General features: G+C 41.8%; 1 protein-coding gene across 8 annotated transcripts in view; it reads right to left on the reverse strand.

Moving 5' to 3' along the window:
* The window catches only part of LOC140119638 (OX-2 membrane glycoprotein-like), a 50,640-nt gene that overhangs the window by 5,409 nt on the left and 30,827 nt on the right, over window positions 1-14,404 (reverse strand). For 3 of the 8 annotated variants that reach the window (XR_011853409.1, XM_072138868.1, XM_072138872.1), the window contains 5 exons: window positions 12,435-12,525; window positions 7,111-7,170; window positions 5,017-5,076; window positions 3,480-3,539; window positions 2,262-2,312 (listed from right to left, as the gene is read on the reverse strand). Coding sequence is in view for 7 of the 8 variants with exons in the window: in XM_072138868.1 (XP_071994969.1) it covers window positions 2,262-2,312; window positions 3,480-3,539; window positions 5,017-5,076; window positions 7,111-7,170; window positions 12,435-12,525 (322 nt within the window). In the remaining variant the exon portion in view is untranslated. Of the gene's footprint in view, window positions 1-2,261; window positions 2,313-3,479; window positions 3,540-5,016; window positions 5,077-7,110; window positions 7,171-8,776; window positions 9,629-12,434; window positions 12,526-14,404 lie in introns of those variants that run through there. The other 5 variants (XM_072138869.1, XM_072138871.1, XM_072138870.1 and 2 more) reach the window with 5 other exon arrangements.

Raw genomic sequence — 14,404 nt, forward strand, 5'->3', positions numbered from 1 at the left:
TAATATTGTTAGAAAGATGTAAAACAGAATATAACTCAGGATCAGTACAGAATAAGTAACGTCATGTATGTACACAGTGACTGCACCAGCAGCAGAATAGTGAGTGCAGCTCTGGGGTATAATACAGGATGTAACTCAGGATCAGTACAGGATAAGTAATGTCATGTATGTACACAGTGACTGCACCAGCAGAATAGTGAGTGCAGCTCTGGAGTATAATATAGGATGTAACTCAGGATCAGTACAGGATAAGTAATGTCATGTATGTACACAGTGACTGCACCAGCAGCAGAATAGTGAGTGCAGCTCTGGGGTATAATACAGGATGTAGATCAGGATCAGTACAGGATAAGTAATGTCATGTATGTACACAGTGACTGCACCAGCAGCAGTATAGTGAGTGCAGCTCTGGGGTATAATACAGGATGTAACTCAGGATCAGTACATGATAAGTAATGTCATGTATGTACACAGTGACTGCACCAGCAGCAGAATAGTGAGTGCAGCTCTGGAGTATAATAAAGGATGTAACTCAGGATCAGTACAGGATAAGTAATGTCATGTATGTACACAGTGACTGCACCAGCAGCAGAATAGTGAGTGCAGCTCTGGGGTATAATACAGGATGTAACTCAGGATCAGTACAGGATAAGTAATGTCATGTATGTACACAGTGACTGCACCAGCAGCAGAATAGTGAGTGCAGCTCTGGGGTATAATACAGGATGTAACTCAGGATCAGTACAGGATAAGTAATGTCATGTATGTACACAGTGACTGCACCAGCAGCAGAATAGTGAGTGCAGCTCTGGAGTACAATACAGGATGTAACCCAGGATCAGTACAGGATAAGTAATGTCATGTATGTACACAGTGACTGCACCAGCAGCAGAATAGTGAGTGCAGCTCTGGAGTATAATACAGGATGTAACTCAGGATCAGTACAGGATAAGTAATGTCATGTATGCACACAGTGACTGCACCAGCAGCAGAATAGTGAGTGCAGCTCTGGGGTATAATAAAGGATGTAACTCAGGATCAGTACAGGATAAGTAATGTCATGTATGTACACAGTGACTGCACCAGCAGCAGTATAGTGAGTGCAGCTCTGGGGTATAATACAGGATGTAACTCAGGATCAGTACAGGATAAGTAATGTCATGTATGTACACAGTGACTGCACCAGCAGAATAGTGAGTGCAGCTCTGGGGTATAATACAGGATGTAACTCAGGATCAGCACAGGATAAGTAATGTCATGTATGTACACAGTGACTGCACCAGCAGCAGAATAGTGAGTGCAGCTCTGGGGTATAATACAGGATGTAACTCAGGATCAGTACAGGATAAGTAATGTCATGTATGTACACAGTGACTGCACCAGCAGCAGAATAGTGAGTGCAGCTCTGGGGTATAATACAGGATGTAACTCAGGATCAGTACAGGATAAGTAATGTCATGTATGTACACAGTGACTGCACCAGCAGCAGAATAGTGAGTGCAGCTCTGGAGTATAATACAGGATGTAACTCAGGATCAGTACAGGATAAGTAATGTCATGTATGTACACAGTGACTGCACCAGCAGCAGAATAGTGAGTGCAGCTCTGGGGTATAATACAGGATGTAACTCAGGATCAGTACAGGATAAGTAATGTCATGTATGTACACAGTGACTGCACCAGCAGCAGAATAGTGAGTGCAGCTCTGGGGTATAATACAGGATGTAACTCAGGATCAGTACAGGATAAGTAATGTCATGTATGTACACAGTGACTGCACCAGCAGCAGAATAGTGAGTGCAGCTCTGGAGTATAATACAGGATGTAACTCAGGATCAGTACAGGATAAGTAATGTCATGTATGTACACAGTGACTGCACCAGCAGCAGAACAGTGAGTACAGCTCTGGGGTATAATACAGGATGTAACTCAGGATCAGTACAGGATAAGTAATGTCATGTATGTGCACAGTGACTGCACCAGCAGCAGAATAGTGAGTGCAGCTCTGGGGTATAATACAGGATGTAACTCAGGATCAGTTTTGTGTTTTCTGTGTTTGTTATGTTTTATATTATACATTTTAATTAATAAAAGATCTACAGGATGTAACATCAAATAGAGACCCATAACTATAAATATGTCATGACTGTAATATATGAATATTTTCTTACTTTTTAAAGGATACGTGTATACAGTATGTATCCTAAGATGATAATGTGTCAAAATATAATCTGGAATCACATTGAAAAATATTTTCTCACCTTTCAGATTCCTCCATATTGGTGTCTTCATTATTTTCACTGCTTTGATTCCTTTATCAAAAAAGATCCAATTAGTTTGGGGGATGTGATGTGATTTTTAGTGCCTCAAATCTAAGAATTATTATGAATAACCCCTTGGGTGCTCATACCTAAAACATGCCCAACCCATTAACCCTCACCTGCCCTAAATCCCCTTAGACAAATATTTTATATTTGTCATTAAAGTTTCCATTGTAATTGTGGAATCTATATGAGCCCCTATAGGTTCAGGAGTCATTAGACCCATCAACCCCCGGGGGTCACATGATGTTAACTTGTGGGTTTATTAGATTTTGGCATGACCCAGCTTCTTGGAAATCTCCCTATAGCTCATATGTGATATCATATGAATGGAGGTGCTCATCAGCTCAGACCTGACAACACCACATGTCATCCAGGGACAGTCCCATGAGGGTTTTCAAGTATGTGCAAGCAGAACAAATCTGTGTGCCTACATCCTCCCCCAAATGTAACAACATGGGGGGTTTGTTAGCTCCTGCAGTGACCCAGTTCCTTGAAAACCTACTTATTCAAGAGTAACTTGTCCTTCAAGCAAAAGTCCTCTCCTTTCGAGATGGAACTATGTGTATCTTAGGAGAATTTATAAATCCTCTAAGGTGTCTCAAAAATATTTCCAAGCAGAAAACATTTTTTGTGCCCGTATTCTCCACCATATATGACAATTTGAAGGTTTGTTAGCAATTGGGATGACCCAGTTTCTAGGAAACCTCCCTAGACCTTCAAGAAGAAGTCCTCTCCTGTGATGTGATGTGGTTTTAAGTGTCTCAAATCTAAGAATTATTGTCAACAACCCCTTGGGTGCTCCTACTTAAAACACGCCCAACCCATTAACCCATTAACCTGCCCTAGATCCCCATGGACTAATGATATTTTATATTTGTCTTTAAAGTTTTCCATTGTAATTGTGGAATCTATATGAGCCCCTATCGGTTCAGGAGTCATTAGACCCATCAACCCCCGGGGTCACATGATGTCTTGTCACTATGTATGGAGTACAGAAGACAGAAGGTAAATAACATTCTCATCAGGATCAACCTGACCCAATCCTGTGATCTGTGCTGCAGAGATTGTACCCGCATTCTCCACCACATTAATATAATATTGAGTTACTGTATAGAAGATACAATGTAGATTGGAAGAATCACACAATATCCTCACCGTTCACTTCCTTGCAATAAAGGGGCAGCAATTTTTTCATGATCTTCACTTCTTCGTTTCCTGTGCCAAAAAATTTGTATAAGTTAAGAAATTATAATATTATTATAAAATAATAAAAATTATATTTAAAATATCCAAGAGTTTTATTCTGCCTCACATGATCACAGCAACTAACTACTCTTGTATCACCTGTAGAGTGTCAGCTGTTATGGTCAAGGACTGCTCTCTTGTAGAGTGTAAGCTCTTATGGTCAGAGACCTTTCTTCTGTAGAGTGCAAGCTCTTATGGTCAGAGACCTTTCTTCTGTAGAGTGTAAGCTCTTATGCTCGGGCCTTGCTCCCATAGAGTGTAATCTCTTATGGTCAGAGACCTTACTCCTGTAGAGTGTAAGCTCTTATGGTCAGAGACCTTGCTCCTGTAGAGTGTAAGCTCTTATGGTCAGAGACCTTGCTCCTGTAGAGTGTAAGCTCTTATGGTCAGAGACCTTGCTCCTGTAGAGTGTAAGCTCTTATGGTCAGAGACCTTGCTCCTGTAGACTGTAAGTTCTTATGGTCAGAGACCTTTCTTCCATAGAGTGTAAGCTCTTATGGTAGGAGACCTTGATCCTGTAGAGTGTAAGCTCTTATGGTCAGAGAACTTGCTCCCATAGAATGTAATCTCTTATGGTCAGAGACCTTGCTCCTGTAGAGTGTAAGCTCTTATGGTCAGAGATCTTTTTTCCATAGATTGTAAGCTCTTATGGTCAGAGACCTTGCTCCTGTAGAGTGTAAGCTCTTATGGTCAGAGACCTTGCTCCTGTAAAGTGTAAGCTCTTATGGTAAGAAACCTTGCTCCTATAGAGTGTAAGCTTTTATGATCAGAGACCTTTCGTCTGTAGAGTGTTACTCTCAGGAGTAACTTGACCCTTTAATTAAAAGTCCTCTCCTTAGGGGATGGAACTATGAGTATTTTAGGAGAATTTATAAATCCTCTAAGGTGTCTCAAAAATATTTCCAAGCAGAAATCATTTTTTGTGCCCGTATCCTCCACCATATATGACAATTTGAAGGTTTGTTAGCTCTTGGGATGACCCAGTTTCTAGGAAACCTCCCTAGACCTTCAAGAAGAAGTCCTCTCCTGTGATATGATGTGGTTTTAAGTGTCTCAAATCTAAGAATTATTGTCAACAACCCCTTGGGTGCTCCTACTTAAAACATGCCCAACCCTTTAACCCATTAACCTGCCCTAGATCCCCATGAACTAATGATATTTTATATTTGTCTTTAAAGTTTTCCATTGTAATTGTGGAATCTATATGAGCCCCTATAGGTTCAGGAGTCATTAGAACCATCAACCCCCGGGGTCACATGATGTCTTGTCACTATGTATGGAGTACAGAAGACAGAAGGTAAATAACATTCTCATCAGGATCAACCTGACCCAATCCTGTGATCTGTGCTGCAGAGATTGTACCCGCATTCTCCACCACATTAATATAATATTGAGTTACTGTATAGAAGATACAATGTAGAATGGAAGCATCACACAATATCCTCACCGTTCACTTCCTTGCAATAAAGGGGCAGCAATTTTTTCATGATCTTCACTTCTTCGTTTCCTGTGCCAAAAAATTAGTATAAGTTAAGAAATTATAATATTATTATAAAATAATAAAAATTATATTTAAAATATCCAAGAGTGTTTTATTCTGCCTCACATGATCACAGCAACTAACTACTCTTGTATCACCTGTAGAGTGTCAGCTGTTATGGTCAAGGACCTCTCTATTGTAGAGTGTAAGCTCTTATGGTCAGAGACCTTTCTTCTGTAGAGTGTAAGCTCTTATGCTCGGGCCTTGCTCCCATAGAGTGTAATCTCTTATGGTCAGAGACCTTACTCCTGTAGAGTGTAAGCTCTTATGGTCAGAGACCTTGCTCCTGTAGAGTGTAAGCTCTTATGGTCAGAGATCTTTTTTCCATAGAGTGTAAGCTCTTATGGTCAGAGACCTTGCTCCTGTAGAGTGTAAGCTCTTATGGTAGGAGACCTTGCTCCTGTAGAGTGTAAGCTCTTATGGTCAGAGACCTTGCTCCTGTAGACTGTAAGTTCTTATGGTCAGAGACCTTTCTTCCATAGAGTGTAAGCTCTTATGATAGGAGACCTTGATCCTGTAGTGTAAGCTCTTATGGTCAGAGACCTTGCTCCCATAGAATGTAATATCTTATGGTCAGAGATCTTTTTTCCATAGATGGTAAGCTCTTATGGTCAGAGATCTTGCTCCCATAGAGCGTAAGCTCTTATGGTCAGAGACCTTGCTCCTGTAGAGTGTAAGCTCTTATGGTCAGATACCTTGCTCCTGTACAGTATAAGCTCTTATGGTCAGATACCTTGCTCCTGTACAGTGTAAGCTCTTATGGTCAGAGACCTTGTTCCTGTAGAGTGTAAGCTCTTATGGTCAGAGACCTTTCTCCTGTAAAGTGTAAGTGCTTATGGTAAGAGAGAGACCTTGCTCCTGTAAAGTGTAAGCTCTTATGGTAAGAAACCTTGCTCCTATAGAGTGTAAGCTTTTATGATCAGAGACCTTTCGTCTGTAGAGTGTTACTCTCAGGAGTAACTTGACCCTTTAATTAAAAGTCCTCTCCTTAGGGGATGGAACTATGAGTATTTTAGGAGAATTTATAAATCCTCTAAGGTGTCTCAAAAATATTTCCAAGCACAAAACATCTTTGTGCCCGTATTCTCCACCATAAATGACAACTTGTGGGTTTATTAGAGTTTGGCATGACCCAGCTTCTTGGAAATCTCCCTATAGCTCATATGTGATATCATATGAATGGAGGTGCTCATCAGCCCAGACCTGACAACAACACATGTCATCCAGGGACAGTCCCATGAGGGTTTTCAAGTATGTCCAAGCAGAACAAATCTGTGTGCCTACATCCTCCCCCAAATGTGACAACATGGGGGGTTTGTTAGCTCCTGCAGTGACCCAGTTCCTTGAAAACCTACTTATTCAAGAGTAACTTGTCCTTCAAGCAAAAGTCCTCTCCTTTCGGGATGGAACTATGTGTATCTTAGGAGAATTTATAAATCCTCTAAGGTGTCTCAAAAATATTTCAAAGCAGAAAACATTTTTTGTGCCCGTATCCTCCACCATATATGACAATTTGAAGGTTTGTTAGCAATTGGGATGACCCAGTTTCTAGGAAACCTCCCTAGACCTTCAAGAAGAAGTCCTCGCCTGTGATGTGATGTGGTTTTAAGTGTCTCAAATCTAAGAATTATTGTCAACAACCCCTTGGGTGCTCCTACTTAAAACATGCCCAACCCATTAACTTGCCCTAGATCCCCATGGACTAATGATATTTTATATTTGTCTTTAAAGTTTTCCATTGTAATTGTGGAATCTATATGAGCCCCTATAGGTTCAGGAGTCATTAGAACCATCAACCCCCGGGGGTCACATGATGTCTTGTCACTATGTATGGAGTACAGAAGACAGAAGGTAAATAATATTCTCATCAGGATCAACCTGACCCAATCCTGTGATCTGTGCTGCAGAGATTGTACCCGCATTCTCCACCACATTAATATAATATTGAGTTACTGTATAGAAGATACAATGTAGATTGGAAGAATCACACAATATCCTCACCGTTCACTTCCTTGCAATAAAGGGGCAACAATTTTTTCATGGTCTTCACTTCTTCGGTTCCTGTGCCAAAAAAAAATTGTATAAGTTAAGAAATTATAATATTATTTTAAAATAATAAAAATTATATTTAAAATATCCAAGAGTGTTTTATTCTGCCTCACAAGATCACAGCAACTAACTACTCTTGTATCACCTGTAGAGTGTCAGCTGTTATGGTCAAGGACCGCTCTCTTGTAGAGTGTAAGCTCTTACGGTCAGAGGCCTTTCTTCTGTAAAGTGTAAGCTCTTATGCTCAGACCTTGCTCCCATAGAGTGTAATCTCTTATGGTCAGAGAACTTGCTCCTGTAGAGTGTAAGCTCTTATGGTCAGAGACCTTGCTCCTGTAGAGTGTAAGCTCTTATGGTCAGAGAACTTGCTCCTGTAGAGTGTAAGCTCTTATGGTCAGAGAACTTGCTCCTGTAGAGTGTAAGCTCTTATGGTCAGAGACCTTGCTCCTGTAGAGTGTAAGCTCTTATGGTCAGAGAACTTGCTCCTGTAGAGTGTAAGCTCTTATGGTCAGATATCTTGCTCCCATAGAGTGTAAGCTCTTATGGTCAGAGACCTTGCTCCTGTAGAGTATGAGCTCTTATGGTCAGAGACCTTGCTCCTGTAGAGTGCAAGCTCTTATGGTCAGAGACCTTTCTCCTTTAGAGTGTAAGCTCTTATGGTCAGAGACCTTTCTCCTATAGAGTGTAAGCTTTTATGATCAGAGACCTTTCGTCTGTAGAGTGTTACTCTCAGGAGTAACTTGACCTTTAATTAAAAGTCCTCTCCTTAAAGGATGGAACTATGAGTATTTTAGGAGAATTTATAAATCCTCTAAGGTGTCTCAAAAATATTTCCAAGCACAAAACATTTTTGTGCCCGTATTCTCCACCATAAATGACAACTTGTGGGTTTATTAGAGTTTGGCATGACCCAGCTTCTTGGAAACCTCCCTATAGCTCATATGTGATATCATATGAATGGAGGTGCTCATCAGCTCAGACCTGACAACAACACATGTCATCCAGGGACAGTCCCATGAGGGTTTTCAAGTATTTCCAAGCAGAACAAATCTGTGTGCCTACATCCTCCCCCATATGTAACAACATGGGGGGTTTGTTAGCTGCTGCAGTGAACCCTGTTCCTTAAAAAAAAACCTACTGATTCAGGAGTAACTTGTCCTTCAAGCAAAAGTTTTCTCCTTTCGGGATGGAAAGAATTTTTTAGAAGAATTTATAAATCCTCTAAATATTTCCAAGCAGAAAACATTTTTGTGCCCGTATCCTCCACCATATATGACAATTTGAAGGTTTTTTAGCTCTAGCTCTTCTAGGGAACCTCCCTATTCAAAAAGAACTAGACCTTCAAGAAAAAGTCATTTCCTTACTGGATGCAGCAATGATTATTTTAGGAGAATTTATAAATCCTATAAGGTGTCTAAAAAGTAATATTAAAATGGTTTGGCACACATTGATCCAATTTTATACACAAGCTGTGATGTACGAAAGAAACCTGCTAAACCACATCAAGAACATGGCAACCATCTCACATCTTACAGCAGTTTTAGTTAATTGGTAGGTAGATGCATTACACATAAAGTATTTCTCAAGAAAAAAATAAAACATGTCGCGTTTCATATAAACATAACTTTATTTGTTCTCATGTTAAAATAGCGAATTTATCATAAGCGTTATAGAATGTGTTCGAAATTCTTGCATCAGCTATTTTTGTTGTAAAGTGCTATAGTGCTATATACTCTCTTAAGATTTATAACATCTAGAAAAAAAAAGTTCTTTGACACTGTAATACTTCAATAAAAACCCTTTCGGAAGTTAAAAGTGCTTTGGCATGAACCCACAAATCCATGGAGAACATGGTGGCCAAACAAATGCACCAGCATGACCAATATACATTTGAGGAAGCGTGGCTTCTCCTGACAAATTTGTGTAAGAAAATCCTTCCATCAATGAGAAATGGTCCCACAATTTGGATAGTTTATACACCATAAATGGCACGACTAGATGAGGTCATTAAATTCACCAGTCCTGTGATGTTTGGCATCCAACCAGAATCGGTAATTCCGTTCATTGAACTCCTGAAGTCGTTTACTGTAAAAAACTTCAAAAATTGAGAAGGAAATGTTTGGAATGTATCTAAAGTTGTTGTATGACCCATTCTGGACTTTCTATCCTTGCTCGTCCTTAGTCCTTGGGGGCATAGCTAAGCCTCTTTATGTAGCAGGCACTTGCTGAATAGGACCGGAACACTGTTGATGTCAATAAAACTGTAGAAGAATTGGGTCCATCAACTTTTGGCCTATTGGTCACAGAAGCTGTTCCTCAGAATGTGCCAAGAAGTTTGGCAACAGCGTTGCAGGTAATGGGAGGTCGGTTTCGGTGGCTTTGATTAAAATCTTCTGTGATGACGAATGTCCATCAAAATTGAGAATGATCTCAAGAACTTTGGTTATGATAACGTCATCGTCAACATCACCTGCACAGAAGAAAGATCACTGCTTTAACATGAGAATAAAGTGGTATAAGCTTCTTCTCAACATAGGTTTGGCCTGATTTCTGCGGCCTCTGTACATGACTCTTGAGGGCTTTAGGTAAGTGAAGACCGGGCTATTCCCACATGAGCCACCATGCTGGTAAATTCTATGGATTTAATAAGCAACACATCAACTATCATTTTTTTTTTCTCTTTATCAAGGTCGCATTCCCATCCCACTATAAAGCCGAGGTGCCAGACTTCTGTGCCAATATGGAGTATATCTGTAAGATATAATACCCCAGCGAGAGAAGGTCGGAAAGAGAAGGTCAAAAGCTGTAAGCAGTAGGAGATAGTTGCGTTTGCTCCAGGAGCTCTGAGGAAAGAGCTCAACTGTGAGTCCTCCAACCAAGATAGTTCACCTGCGTCCAGGCAACAGGTCATGTCACTTTTAGACAGTAGAAGAAAATCTCCTAAAATATTGCACATGCATGTGTCATCTGCAGCTGCCCGAAGAGGAACCTGCCCCTAGCTAACCCAAGTGCAAAATCAAGGTTGTGAAATTGAGGTGTAAGCGACTATATGGGCGTAAGAGTTTCCCCCTGATGTATAAGATCCCTCCATACAGTCCAGGCAATCCTAACGAAGAGACTGAAGAAGCACAGACGCATATGATATCCACGGTAAAAGACGTAAAGGAGACAGGAGAGCACAATAGTGGCGTCAACCTAGATGGCAAAATTCAAGATGGCCACCATCAAGATGACTCGGTCAAACAGGTTTCTTTCTTCAACCAAAACTTGTGTCTAAAATTGGACTAATTTCTGCCAAACCGTTTTCTTTATATGGATCCATAAAAGTCTAAGTATTTATGTATAAAGCTTTCACAATAAAATGTCATGCATTTAAGAAGAGGTGGTACAGATTTTTACGAAATACCTATCAGAGGTTCAGATCCTCTCAAACACAGTGGCCCAGATTTATTATACAGTCGGCGCTAGAATTCTGGTGTAGACTGGACATAAATATAGGTGCAAACTGGCTGCACGTGTATTTATGAAGTGTTTGCGCCAGTATTGTGTCGCGGCTGCTCTGTGCACACAAGGGAACGTTCCAGTGCACATTCACAATGGCTGCCACATATATGTCCAAAATAATTGTGGGGAACGCCCTCTAAGCTGAGTTGCACCAGAAAAAAACTGCTGCACTCAGTTCATGCACTTTGGGCGCCACCGGCATGTGCCAGATTCATGAAGTTGAGGCTCCAGTATTCATGAATCTGGCGCACGCTGCACGATAGTAAGGCAAACCGTTAGTAAATGTGGACCATTGTCAACTGGAAACCATCCGTGTGGGTTTTACGAAAAGAAGCTATTAGCTGATGTTTTTAGATTTCCCTTTTTTATTACTTCCTCAAAATTTAAAGAAATCAAAAAATATTTTTTTTCAAAAATAACTCATTGGGGCTCATTTAAGGGTCCAAATCGCGCACTTTCATCGGGTTTCCTGACAATTTTGCACCGAATTGCCCCAGGATTTTGGCGCACGCAATCGGATTGTGGCACATCAGCGGCGGCTTTCACGTGACAGAAATCGGGGGGCGTGGCCGTCGGACAACCCGACGGATCTAGGAAAAAATGCGGAATTTAAAAAAGAATTTGTGTCGCAAGATCAAGCACTTACATGCACCGGAATGAAGAAGGTGAACTCCGGCGGACGTCAGTGCAGCAGCGACACCTGCTGGATATCGGGCGCACGGACCTTAGTTAATCCCGGCAGACCTGAATCAGCGTTGGGAAAAACACGCCGCGGGATCGTGACTGGACCGGGTAAGTAAATGTGCCCCATTGAGTTGCCCTTATCATCAAGTAACTAATAAGACCATACAGATGTTATGTTTTATGTTATCATCTCCTTACTAGATGATCTACTGAAGCACATGGTCACCGTAGAGGTCAGTGATGGCGAACCTTTGGGAGACTGAGTGTTCAAACTACCACCAAAACCCACAATTCTTGGCCAGTTAAGTGGCATTTGCTCCCTGTTCTATCACAGGTTTCAATCATATCGACATCCTGAGGACACCAATACAGTAGAAAGAAGGAGAAATTTGTATTATCATTGTAGCTTCCCTCCAGGCTACCCTGAGCAGGAAGAATCACAGGAGCTGGAGAAGGAGCTCCAATGTTAATTCAGCACAGACCACATTTCCTTGGTCCTCCTGCAGTTCCATTTGATTTGAGATAGCGCTGAACGTGGCACATCCTGGGCTATATGTGACTGCTGGAGGAGGCCTTGAGTCCTGTATGCTGACCTATGTTCTGGATGATGGCCTGGGTGCCCACAGAGAGGGCTCCAAGTGCCACGTCTCGCACCCATGCCATAGGTTCGCCACCACTGGTATAGGTGATGACGTCTTTATGGATCACAATGGGGACAATCAGAGCTTCTAAGGCTAAATTCACACCACGTTTTAGGTAAATGCTGAGCATATGCTCTAGGACATCCCCCAACATATACATTCAGCGTAGACATAGATATATATTGGCAGACATTGAAATAGCACAAATGGCAGGATGGAAAGAAACAACTTTGAGGTCAATGGGGGTGGATGCAATGCATTGATCAATCAGTAGCCTCGGATCCCTATGACATCGCTAGCATGAGGACCACAAGACCCGCGGTGACCAATCAGTAGCCTCGGATCCCTCTGACATCGCTAGCATGAGGACCACAAGACCCGCGGTGACCAATCAGTAGCCTCGGATCCCTAAGCTGTATAATTCCATCCTCAGTCAGCAATGCTCACCTGGATATGATAAAATAACTCATAATCAGGAACAGAAAGAAACCCACAGAGATGATGCTGTATAGGAGTCCGTAACGCTGACGGGATGAACCTAAAATATGGATGTAAAACACAAGACAGATGTAAGAATTTTAAGATTATGTAGACAACAAGAAAAAACATAGCGATCTTACATGGCGACCTATACCGCCATATGGTGCCCCTGGGAGGTTCTGGATTGCCTCTGTATGGCTTTTTTCAGAATGTACTTTAGTTTGTACAGTTACATGTCATATGCATTGGGAAAAATATCAGGCACATCCACGGGCTCAAATTGACCTAATGGCCAAACCAGTGTCATTTGGTAGCACTGTGAATATCGGGGAAAGGAACTGTGACTAGTGGCTACTGGGGCAGACATTATGACTATTGGGTATCGGGGAAAGCTCTGTGACTATTGGTTACTTAGGGCAGGCACTGTGATTATTGGCTACTGTGGGGAAGACATTGTGGCTAAAAGCTACTAGGGGCAAGCACTGTGACTATTGGCTACTTCGGGCAAGCACTGTGACTATTGACTACTAGGGGCAAGCACTGTGACTATTGATTACAGGCGGCAATCATAAACTTTTTTTTTTACTGGGACAAGAACTGTTACTTTTAGATACTGGGAGCAGGCACTCTGACTACTGTGGGGCAGGCACTCTGACTACTGGCTACTGTGTACTGGGTTTAGTTCACGTGTTGTAAATATTTGAAACCTTGGTTTTGGTGCTATATTTACTTTATGTACTCGGCTTTGTTCTGGTGCTGTCTGTATGTACCAAGCTTAGTTCTGGTGCCGTGAATATGTATTAAATTGGTTCTGGCCATCTCCTGCAGGAAGTCTTGGACGTGCCATGGTAAGTGCTATTTTAAAGTGTCCCATCTTTGGAAGGAGAAGGAGTGGACAGAGCTGGACATCTTTAGCTGCCTGGAACTACGAGAGGAGGGAGAAGGTGTGGACAGAGCTGGCCTGGAGCCAAATTAGTGCTGCCATTTTGGCAGTGATCTTGTCGCTTGGAGATCCTTGGGAAAATGGGACATGACCATAATGTCTGGGGTCGTCGCTCCATGTGACGTCATGGGGTGCGACAAGATCGCTGCGCGCAGCCGTTGTGCCTCGCGATGTGACAAACTTCTCACTCCCAATCCATGGAGCATCCCTGCGGAGGCTTCTAGTGAGAGCCGTGTCCGTGGCTTTATACTGTAAGATCTCATAAGATCCTTGAATTTCATTACAGAACCTTCCTGTGAGAGCGGAGGAATGACCGGCAGGTGAAGAGGTCCACATGACCGGGCGTACGGTGACCAGACTCACGTCAGCAAATACTCTACATTCTTTACATTCTAGAAGGTCACTGCAGGGAACAAATCCTCTAAATGTTATATACCTGAGCTCCAAATACAAGTTATAAGAGCTGAGAGATGCAAGAGATCAGAATAACAACTACCAAGACAATACACTCAAATACTGTCGCCCAAAAAACTAAAATCTCAGTATGTATCTAGTAATGTATACAATGACAACCCAAAGTCTGTAATGTGAGTGCAGCTCTGGAGTATACTTGGGTATAATAAAGGATGTAATGTCATATATGTACACAGTGACTGCACCAGCAGCAGAATAGTGAGTGCAGCTCTGGAGTATAATACAGGATGTAACTCAGGATCAGTACAGGATAAGTAATGTCATGTATGTACACAGTGACTGCACCAGCAGCAGAATAGTGAGTGCAGCTCTGGAGTATAATACAGGATGTAACTCAGGATCAGTACAGGATAAGTAATGTCATGTATGTACACAGTGACTGCACCTGCAGCAGAATAGTGAGTGCAGCTCTGGGGTATAATACAGGATGTAACTCAGGAGAAGTACAGGATAAGTAATGTCATGTATGTACACAGTGACTGCACCAGCAGCAGAATAGTGAGTGCAGCTCTGGGGTATA

This window comes from Engystomops pustulosus, chromosome 2, assembly GCF_040894005.1.
Source record: "Engystomops pustulosus chromosome 2, aEngPut4.maternal, whole genome shotgun sequence".
Lineage (NCBI taxonomy): Eukaryota > Metazoa > Chordata > Amphibia > Anura > Leptodactylidae > Engystomops > Engystomops pustulosus.